Raw genomic sequence first — 12,152 nt, 5'->3', positions numbered from 1 at the left:
CTTCAAACTAAAGGATAGTAAACCGCGTTTAGAAATCATAATTATTTGAAATCTCAGTATGTTCAAATTATGCTTAAGCACGCATTATTACGATATAAACGAAAAGAAATATTAAAACATTAAACTGGTATTCTGAATCTAACCGTGAAAAATTAACAGCAGCAACAAATAAACGAATAAAGTTAACGAAACACGTCGGAGTGGGCGCCGCCGCAGCCGTGGTGAGCTTCTAAACTTACGAGTGTTTACAACAAATAAAGGGCTGACACACAGACGCACACATGCACAAAGTCGTGCTCGCCGGCGGCAGCGGACGGTGCGCCCGCGCCGCCCGGACACAGGTTTACTCAATGAACTGTGGTCAGGGCTGGGCTTATTGCCTCGGGATTTATCGACGTTTAAACACAATCATTGGTTGGTAGTGTCATGTTTATTACAAGGCCTGAGTTCCGAGCTCTTATTATCGTTTTAATCATGATATGGTGAGCTTATAATTTGATGCTTTATTCTTTCCATTTAAAGTGGTTAAAATAATTACGAAATTTAGATTATACAAAGTAAATAAAATAACGGAATTATTTAACTTTAAATGATCGTTATATAAATTCATTGCCAATACATTTCGGTAGATGTGTCATCATCGTTAAATGTGGCAAGACGATATCAATAGACCAGTTAATTTACGACCGGTTCGAATGTCGCTCACTTGTTTTAATTTATCACCAAGACCGACATGCGTATAAAAATATATACGTAATTATTTACCTGATTTAGTTGACAAAATGTTAAGTTATATAAAATGTGACAAGATACCGTATTTCCTCTATAATATATTTTTTCATCTAGTTGAGGCGTATTCAAGCTTTGAAATAATTATTGTATATCTAGAACATTATTATCATCTTATGTTTATATAATTATTTTAAATTGTATGTCGACGAAGTACAAAAGATGGATAGATACAGCACTCCCCTTTAGATTAGAGCGTTAAGTAGGCGGGATTGTTGCACCGACTAGCGGTCCAGCCTCCTTCTCGCTCACACACTATATCTCCACAACGCCTTTTCAATATGGACACTTCAAAAACAAAATATGCTAACATTTCATATTATTTAAGTTCAATCATAACCTTATTGTAAATTTATGAGATTTGTAATTTGCAGCGCGGACAATCTGGCATAATTCATTTGATCGACAACACCGATATTTATTGCCTTCAACGGGTGGTCTCGCTACGCGATTCCTTTCCCTGAGAAATCGGTAATGGTGTTTCTAGTCATAAATACAGGCGCGATAAGTATCGCACGGGACGGCACGGGCTATGGGTGGTCGACGCAAAATTCGGCGGAGCGCTGGCCTCAGGACCGGTTCTCCGAAGGCTCGGCGGCGGCTATTGTCTGTCTCTAGCATGGCGCTTTATTACCGAGCGTCTTCTACGTATCAACACATACGATTCATTAAACGGGCTTTGTAAACCGTCTGCGATATGAACTTTTGTAAATGACATAAAATGTATTGTCCATAGAATATTTCTCAATATGATATTAGATAGATTAGTAAAGAAGGTGTCCATTATAATTTCATAATTTGTTGTGTTTAGGTATTTCACACTATTGTCGATAGCGACTAATACAATACAACAAGAATAATTAAATTTCCAAATAAGATAAATTAGAATGTAGAAAATAATAAAAACCTTTTACTCGCGCTTGACTCACCAAATTTAGTAGATACTCGTGACGTGGTTCTAGAAAAACATTGATCCTTCGTCACGGGTAAACAGGTGATTTAAAAAAATATGACTTGACGCGTTCAGAACAGCAAACAGTGCCGACGCAGCGACGGCCAACAATAGATGTGGAATAATATCGTCTACCTAATCTCTTTTTCGTTAGCGATGCGCCATATTTCATTCTGGCAGGCATTGTCAATGAGAGCCGAGGTCAGAGGCAAATAGAAAAAAAAAATCTCAAGATTTAGTTTCCTTTACCAAAGACTCGAACAAAATAAAAACCAGCCACGTTGCTTGAACGTGCCGCCTTTTAAAATTCAAAGTCTATTTTTTATTCCAACTTTCATTAATATATTGGGTTGAATTCTCGCTATATTTTATTTTTTCAAACTTATTAGAATTTAAATTTGGAGTCTATTATTTCATTACTTTAAAGTTAGTAGAAAATCGTATTCAAATTGATGATTATTAACGACATCGATTTAGGTAGACTGGGCGCGAAATGTACAAAATTTGTTTCTAAATATTTTGTTGTAAATAATTTACCGATTGTGATTTATTCAGGTACGTTGTCAGATATAAATCAATATACATTGAAAGTCAGTTGCGTCTCTGCCAGGGCTAACGATTTGCGGTGAGGAAACAATGGAAATCCTTAACCTTTACGTACCTCTTTTTCCCCTCCAACAAGAAAACATGTGCCAAACATCATTCAACAGAACTTTTGCATTAAGTTCTGTGCTGCACGCATGTGTCATGTCTGTCACTTAAAAATGCCATTTAGGAATAGACAATGGAAAATACTTTATGTAGGTACCTATACCTCGACAAAATGTTTCATACAAACTTTCATTTAACTTCACCTGCGAGGTCAAAACATAACTTCATTTTAAACTAAATTCTTGTTGCTGGTAATAATATATTCTAGTATACTTAATCGATTTTATTACACGAATTAAAAATAATTATCTTTTATCTAGGCAGCTTATTAGTTTTACGTTTACATGAATTAAAGCTCAATAGTTGTAAGAACGTTATGCGATAATTTTTAATATTTTGAATTGTTGAAGTGATACTTGCATTTATGTACACAGAACTTGTACATATTTTAATTAAATAACTAGATTAATTTATAATTATGTAATAAGGTGTATTTTACATTCGTTAAAGCGCCTTACCATCATTTAGATCACGAGCTCTACATTAACTAAGCAATTAGACGAAAACAATCACAAAGGAAATTGGCAATTGACCTACCATTTGACATTTCAATTGAGAAGCTCAGGTCTGGCTTGATACAAGAAGTTGCTAGTAATAACAATAAGCGAAAAATCTGCTGAAACGTTGAAAACTAGGCTTAAATATATTTAAATACACACATTTTATTAAAAGAAAACATATATCTTGTCTTGAAATATGTATAATAGTCACTAAAGTCATTTTCTAGTTCCATGACTTTATGATAAAACCACAAATAAACGACAGAATATATTAAGTATATTTTTTTCAATCACTAAGGGGTTATTTAAGCGAACAGGTCAGAATTTACAAAAACTTTTCTTCACTTTTAATTGGAATTGGAATTGGTGAAGATAATATTTATTATAAAGACACTGGCTTCGTAAGAAATATTATCCGTTTCTTACACCGTCAACGCGTCTCTGATCATGTTTACTCAAACGTAACATCTCGTGCCAGTAATTTTCTTGACTAACGAACAAACCAAAATAGGCGATTCAATAACCGAATCAGTCCAAACTGACAGTCTACCGCTAAACCTTATTAGACGGTTTGTTAGATGAAAACATATATAATAATAATATCTACTTGTGTTATGATATTATTGTAACTACGCAACAGATTACACGGATTAGTAACCTACATATAATAAGGACACAATTTCACATTCCCACGGCTATGAGCATAATTCATGCATTTAAAAACTATTATGTCATCACACGTAATAGTTGAAATATTCACAACTTTGTTCTATAAGAATACTTGTGCTTTAATTACCTTTCAAGTGCACGATAACAATCATATTTACATCAACGTTCCAAGAGTGCACACAGATGATCAAACAGTTATGTATATACTAATATTATTGTAAAAATGTAAAAGTAACTCTATCGTTCTGTTTACTAGGTAATTAAATTTATTAGTGGGAATACAGAAATATTACAGGATTTACAGGGCAAACATTTGACACGGAACGAGTCGCAGAAATACATTTCTTGTGTTTATAATATACAATATAAAATATTATTACAAATCTACTTTTAATTCACCATTATTCTACTACTTTACTTAGAAGAACCTAATTTAAAAGAATCGAATCTAATCATATTCAAGCAGTAAATCCTGATTAGAGAACTGCTCCTAGATAAATCTGACTCTAATGAACTACAGCCTTTTACCTTCATATAACATGTAACATTTGCTACAAAAAGGTGACATGGTAAACTATCGCTTATTACAATGCCTATAGAAGTTGAATAGTTGCGTGCAATAGTTAGTTATGATATTAGTATAATTCATTTAAGTATTTGGACTAAATAAGTCGTGTCACGACCATTGTTACTATGAACTGTTATTCAACGCCGACATGACACCTACCAGTGTGTATTTTCGCAACACGATTTTTAGGGAAGAAATATAATGAATGTTTACAACAAATCTGTGTGGATTAATTTTGAGGCGTATTTAATAACTGCAAAATTTAATGCGTGCTCGGTTGAGAAATCAAGATTACAGTGCAATGAACTATTTAGAGCAGTGCGACATCTAATTCCTAGAATTTGGGCTAGGAGCCAGCCATTCAATGTGAATGTTGTTGCGACAATTAACTATATTTTATCGCTTTGATGGTCATTCGATTAATAAATAAGCACACCTAATACAGCATAACTAATAAAATCTAAATCGAGACATGAGGTAAGCACCGCACATTTGGAATAAAGAATATTCTTACTATTGTTAAATTATCAATGTTTACGTTACAATTTATATAAACAAATATTATCTAATAAAGACTTTAAATCTATAAACTTTAAACTGGCTATATCTGCCTCAATACAAGAAAGATAAGACTGTGTAAATTGCACAGGAACATCAAAAGATTATCATATTAACACAAAAGTCAAATCTTACAGAATATCAGATTTGACTGGATTTTTATATTAAGATATGATGAAACAAAAAAATAGTCATGCAGACCGGGTGAGTGTAAAAGGTCCATTCTGTCCTGTGAATCTTCCACTTCTAGACAAGGCTCTATTATTTGACGATAATAAATTTATTTCAATGTTACTGATAAATGTTATTGTTTTACCAAACCTAAATCACAAGAATCGATATTTTTAATAAAAAAAAAATCACAGTGAATTATTTAATTTTAACGGAACTACGAATAAAATTAACGAATACCTTGCCAAGTCATTTGGAGGATTTTCTAAAATCATAAATTACCATTTATCGAATAAAAAAAATACATATCACATTATGATATAAATAATCATTCGGATGTTATTTATTTTATTTAATGAAATCTGTTTCTTGTTTAACAGTAAAAAAAAAATGCAGACGAATTGATTACCTCCTCCTTTTTGAAGTCGGTTGAAAAGTCGTTTAATCTTCTTCACTAGATTAACAACTTTGGATCTATTTTTATATATTATTGATGATAATCAAAATATGATGAAATACATTAAAGATCGGGAATAACGACGCAAATATAGAATAGAAATATAGTTCGATTACAGAAATGACAAGAACAGCTTATGATTTAGGTCTATAAAAAAGAAACTGCACGTAAATGACCTATTGTGAAACATGAACTATATGAATACAATGAAAACGTAACAATGGTAACGTGGGAACAACAGCACAAATTGGCAAGGGTCAAGTGACTACGGTAAATGCATTTTACGTCATAACACTCCATTCAAAGATTAAGCTTAATAAACATTGGCCATAGCATACCTTGAATTATATTGATATATATAAGAAACATTGCTTACTAAATAATTTCAATTAACCACTATTTTATCCAAATAAACAAACGAGAGTTTATTTTGGTTATATATCATTATTTTCTATGGTTTTAAAATAAAAGTAAAATGAAATTTAAAAAAAAAACTCTTTAATTGTTGTCCAGACTGAAAGTACCTATTGACTGACCTTGGTGTATCCATCCATAGTCATTCGAGAGATAATAATGTTATCGGTAAAAGGAAATTCCAAAGATAAACATTTCCAATAATGCATTAAGAAAAGATACTTATTGAGTCAGTAATAAAACACAAGATAGATAAAGAATCCTTTGTAGTATTAGCAGTGCCATTGTATCCATCGAATGGTCACGACTTTAAATCGACCACTGATATTTTGTTCACTGACTGGTCTACTATTTATGAAGTCATAATCCAACCTGTCGGATTATAGAATTTAGATAACTGTCTCGGACGGCACTTTCACTCATCGACGGCAGATTTCACTTTCCCTGAACTAATGAGATGATTCGATATTTGCATCATATGTTTTTTCATTTTAAATAGGTAAGTCAAGACTGGCCCGTTACCTTACATCCATTAACATTATTAGAAATTACTGAAACAAAACTCAATAACTTATATATGTTGTACAATTAAAATATTAATTTTAAATAATAATTAATTCATAATTTAACGAATACAACATTCATAACATGTTACATACAATTAATAGCATTATTTATTATTGGTATTATTAAAATGAAAGCAATCGTGAATTACTGTATAAAGATTGACCAGCTGAGAATGAAGACATGTTAAGAGGGATGGGCTTTAGAGGCCCAATCAAAAGTGTTCAGTTAGGTATATGCACACATACTTTTGGTATAAAGATATGTCGGAATTGGGATATTTTTGAAATTTAAGTACCAAAACTTTAGCACCACATGCCCTCCACATAATCCAGTCCAAAAGTCATGCCATGTCCTCGTAGTCACAACCTTTATTTAGAACATGTGAAAGAATTTCTATAATATTAAAAATGATTAAGGTAACACGCATTTTGATTAAAACTCTACTTCGTGTATTCGATTAAATAAAAAAAATATATATATAAAAAATCTGTCTACTCCTTTAGCACAATATTAAAATTTATTAACATAAGAGCAACCAAAATATAGATAAAATAATTTAAATTATTCTTAATTTTTGACAACGGATACATCAAAGCGTCGAATTATGTTAGAAACTAAAATTAACGATTTTAATGACTTGTGTTCAACATACATATATTAAGTAGAAATACAAAATATTTACAAAGAACAAGCCGATTCCCATGGTCTTTAGCTACGATATTTTTGAATAATTAAATTAAACGTTCAAAACGTTATGTTATACATTCGTCACAGAAGCTTATCTTTTATTACTTCAAAAGTAATGGTAAAAATACACGTGTGCCTCAAATAAAACGCGTTAAAATATTAATCTTATTAGCATTAATTTAACATACAATGTTATCAGTTATTGTTAGATTATACAAAATGTTCAAATGCTTCATTCAATCCTCCTATGATTATTAAGTGCCTAGTCAAATATAATTTGAATTTTTATTTGGCGTGTCATTTATTGGATTAAAACCAAATTAACGTTTCACTTCGACGAAAATCGGAATATTTTTTTTTTATATCAGTTTTAGTTTTTAAAATGCTTGACATAAAAGTATGTATAATGAATGTATTGGTTATATTACCTAGCGAGTCGATTGAACTAGGTCGGTATTATTAACAGCTGCAGAGATCCAAGCAGACAGCGCGTTGTTTGCAATTCTTTTGGCCTAGTTCCTGCATTTATAACGCTTGGTAACACAGACACGAACGGGATTCTCGATTTTCAATCCGCGTTAAACAGAAGAAAAGTATCTAGGTCGGATCCGGTATAGAAAAAAATCTTCAGATGATATTGACACATCGTAATTACGTTTTTTTATTGAACTTTGTCTTCTGTACTGTGATGTTTATTTACAGACTTAATTTTTGGATGATACAATCGCCACCGGGTAGTCTTTAGAGATATGTATCTCGTTATTTTGAATAGAGAAAATGAAAAAATAATTTCATTAAAGCAATAACAATAGAATCGTTACGGCGAAAGTATTCGGTGCTGCAAGCGCTGCCGTGCCGGCACGGGCGTAGGGCCAATGAACGGTGGCAGGTGCTGCCAAGACAATTCCCATACACGACAAACTTAATGCAATTTACTTCAAAAATACTATTTTGTTTAGATAACAACATGAGACAACATCATATACATTACTCTGATGTAAGTAACTAATGCACTCGTGTTATGGAAAATCAGAAGTAATAACGGTACCACAAACTCCTAGACCCAAGACAACATAGAAAGCTAATAACAATCTACATCGACACGGCCGGGAATCGAACCCAGGAGTGGCGTACCTACCCATGATAACCGGTGTACACACCACTCGAACGAGGTCGTCAATATAATAACAGCAATGAGAATTTTTAAACACTTTAATTTTTTTCCAATACACGTCCGATGACTTATTCACAACAATTTACATGATAAAATTTATATTTAAATTTAAATTTTATGACTGGAGTTATTTCTAGTTAGTAGTAGTTTAATTAGACTTATATCGCACTATTATTTCGAATTGCCTAGATTTCCTAGTATTAAAGTAAATGCCAAGGCAACAACGATCATTCTCGAGGTTCTATTACACAGTACTGAGAGGATTACATCTCTTAGTTCTATTTGTATCAGAATTTAACGCAAAACAATAAAAAACACATGTTCCCTTTCTGTTATTGATATTATCTACAAAACATTTAAACTCGTCAATGTTGTATATATTATGCAATTACCAATGACAGAAATGTTTAAAATAAATACTAGGGCACCATCCCAATTTTATACTCCAGTTATAATTTCTAGGAGATATTAGTTGCCCGGTTAGTCGCAAACGGCGCCAATATTGCTCGTTTCGTTTACATGTCGACAAAAAATTGGCACCAAGCCAAACCGAGTGCGACTGCGGGCCTAATCCGTATCCTCTTGCGGCATGTACAGTCTCAGAACGAAGAAAATAATTCACTTTCTTATATTAGTTTTTATCTATTTATCTAAAGAAATAATTTATTAATATAAACTAATTACAAAATATGGCAAAGTTTCGTAGAAAATCCATTCATAAGTACACTTCTATGTTGTATTTTTGGAGCAATAAATAAGCACTGTCAGTCGATAAACAAAACTTGCAAAAGTTGTTTAACGTTAAAGCTACGTCGGTCGAAGTATCGACATACCGTAAGTTATTCACCGTAGCTGATAAGTCTGGCCGACATCAACAAGATTGGAAAAGCTAACAGTTGTAGGTTAACCCTGACACAGTTCTTTCTTGCACCGTTCTCTAAGGCCTAATTATACGCATCTAGGTAGATACCAAGTAATAAGAGTAGATCAACGATAGGAAACGGACGGTTAAACAAGGAAATGTGTATAACCGGTCACTAACGGAAAGGGCTTGTTGATTCAATTCGTAATATTTACATTTAGTGCAAATTCGATTAAAGACAAGTTGATCAGACACATTTCTATGATATAATAACATACGTGACTTATATGCATCATGGGAGAAAATGTGGAAAATGCTTTGAATAGTAGTGAATCAGCAATGTTATCAACCACGAACGTGATCGGATACGCTGATATCGTTACTATGACGTTAGAATGGTGATGTTAAATAAACTCAAAACTAAAATTGGAAATACTATGAAACTTCCAATATAGATTTCCTAAATAATTTTAATTAGATTATGGAATTGTAATACTACCGAAATCTCTATAATTTGTACCGTAAATATTTATGTTTTTACAAATGTGTGAATAATTTAAAAAAAAATGCTTGCACAAATAGTATAAGATAAATAAATTTACTGATTATATTTTTAGTATTATATATTTATAATATTATATTCTAAATACTAAAAATATAATATAAGCATATTTTTATGCTCTAGCTTCTGTACAAAATACATTAAACTAAATATACGAACCTGTGTAAATTGGGAAGATATTTTACTATGATCTTCCTGATAGACTTTACGAGCCTTCCGCCTCTCTGTCATGAGAGTGTTCAGACGATCCAAGGCACGAGAATCCAGTGCCTCAGCGTTGGCCTTTATCAGGCGACTTGTGTTTTCCCATTCCTCAGTCATCGTCCGCCACGCCGATGCTATTACTGAACCTGAACACAATTTAAACATCATTAAATAATCGCTAAGATTCAGGACTTAATTTACATACAACAGGTACATACAAGGTACTGTGTAAATTTATTTTAATTTATATGACATAATTACTGTTATTTAATTGAAATATGTGAAATAAATTCTTCAACAGTTAAAGTAAATATGGTACCAAAAAAAAGTATTTTAAAAAATTTTGAAAAATCTGAAAATGCTTTGAATTAAAGTGAGTCAGCATTGTTATCAACAACGGAACGTGATCGGATACGCTGATAACGTTTCTATGACGATATACATGGAATGAATGAACTCAATACATGCACTAAAACTAAAAACTCTAACACTTCAGTTAATTAACTCCACACCACCCCTCAATATTAAAAATAATGATTTTTACACAACAATCGGGCTGATGTACGTTATTATGATTTAAAAGTCCATAAATTTCCAGTTAAACTATACACCAGGTAACTTTGGTTGACTCTGCTTAAAGTAATGAATTAACTTTACCATCAATATTTTAATACTACTTTAAAAACATGTTAATAAGTTGCCTCATAATCATATCCATTACCTACACCGAGACATTATCTAGATGAATAAATAAAAATCTAGATATTTTTAATATGAGATTATATAGTTTTTTACGGCTTAAGTTGCTCTAGTAAATTATGACACTGATCATTATTCAAATTACCATTTGACCAATTTGGTATGTCTTACATTAATAAAACAAGTTTACAAGAAGGCTAGTGCGTCATTATATTTTAAATTAATTATTATTAATGGCTTACATCATTGCCAAATTCTATTATTACGAATGCCGATTATAAATAAATCAGTTTTTATTGATTTTAGTAGAAAGTATTGATGTTTGACGTGGATTACAAAAATGAGGGTAGAATTATTTTAATAATAAATTATTCGAATGTTAGAAAACATATGATTGCAAATAATTGTGGTATAATTTTTACCACTCATTAATAGTAATTGTTATTTTCATAACAAAGAATAATATCATATAATGATATCGTCGCATATGGAAAGTTGTTTCTGCCTTTCCGCATGTCGTACCGTTCAATTCCTCGCATTTGTCCATCTTTTGTCCTTGTGCGGCTGCAGCGGACAACGCCAGTGCGTACTCTCTATCGCTTTTCATTTTAGCCTGCAAACTTCGCTTCATAGTCTCCATCAGACGCAACTCGGCATCATGTCGGGCAAGTAGCGCCTCGTGCGCCGCCCGCCCCGCACCGTTCGACGCATACCCCATGATACAGCCTCCTACACTACCACGCACATCGTAACGTAAACACAACACAATTCACATCACTCTCCGTTATCACTGCACCAGGCTTTGCCTCAATCCGTAACAATAGATTCTAAGCTGACGACAAACAATCAGAAGATCTAGCGTAACCGAATAAAGCTTTTAATTTTAGTGCTCGCGCTGAGCCGGCGAAACAAATTAGAACGATACAAACAAAAAAAAAACAGTCCGATAAAAATGTTTGCGTTGAATAGAGCGAGGCGCGCGGCACACGTCCATTCAGTAACGGCGCACGACGTGAATGCCATCTATCGCAATATCGGGGGATCGTGTCCGTGTCCGCGTCTGGCCCAGTCACTGGCGGTCACAAGGATCCAGACGCAGGCTACTCCAGAATACGGAACAAGTTTTTTTAGTACCTTCCTCCCCATTTATGTTGAGTTTATTACGTGAAAGAAAACAAACCAGTCTGCAGAGCCTGCGTGAGATCAAGTTACGCTTTTAGCGATTCAGTCAATTATAATATCCATTTTAGATACAGAGGTTTTACCAATAAATAATTTATTATTCCCAATATCTTTAAGATCTCACCTAGAACCCGCTTTGTTCTGTGTATTTATTAATTAGATTAGATATCAGTAAAACAGGAATAGATAATCTGAATCCGATTTGCCGATCACCTAAAAATTGTCGAATATGCTGTCATTGCTGGATATTTTAATCGGAATCAGGCTTTTATACAACGGTAATCGTATGACTTTCTATGAAAATAAATGATTCATTATCAAATATTCAGAAAGCTAAGAGTGCTGGTACATTATTGGTCGAGAGCTTAATTATTATTAACTTACAATTAATATTAACTGTGGATTTGCGAAAAAACGACGGTTTGA

At 32.7% G+C, this 12,152-nt stretch overlaps 1 protein-coding gene across 3 annotated transcripts in view; it reads right to left on the bottom strand.

Moving 5' to 3' along the window:
- The window catches only part of LOC124535260 (tyrosine-protein kinase Fer), a 34,212-nt gene extending 22,632 nt beyond the window's left edge, over nucleotides 1–11,580 (bottom strand). For 2 of the 3 annotated variants that reach the window (XM_047111395.1, XM_047111396.1), the window contains exons 1-2: nucleotides 11,067–11,580; nucleotides 9,801–9,991 (exon numbers count right to left, since the gene is read on the bottom strand). In XM_047111395.1, coding sequence (XP_046967351.1) covers nucleotides 9,801–9,991; nucleotides 11,067–11,262 — 387 coding nt within the window. In that variant the 5' untranslated portion in view covers nucleotides 11,263–11,580. The remainder of the gene's footprint in view (nucleotides 1–9,800; nucleotides 9,992–11,066) is intronic. The other variant, XM_047111397.1, reaches the window with a different exon arrangement.
- Nucleotides 11,581–12,152: the final 572 nt, after the last annotated feature.

The sequence above is a fragment of the Vanessa cardui genome, chromosome 14 (assembly GCF_905220365.1).
Source record: "Vanessa cardui chromosome 14, ilVanCard2.1, whole genome shotgun sequence".
NCBI lineage: Eukaryota > Metazoa > Arthropoda > Insecta > Lepidoptera > Nymphalidae > Vanessa > Vanessa cardui.
Note: the sequence above shows the minus strand (reverse complement) of the source record. Positions and strands in the feature narration are given on the sequence as shown.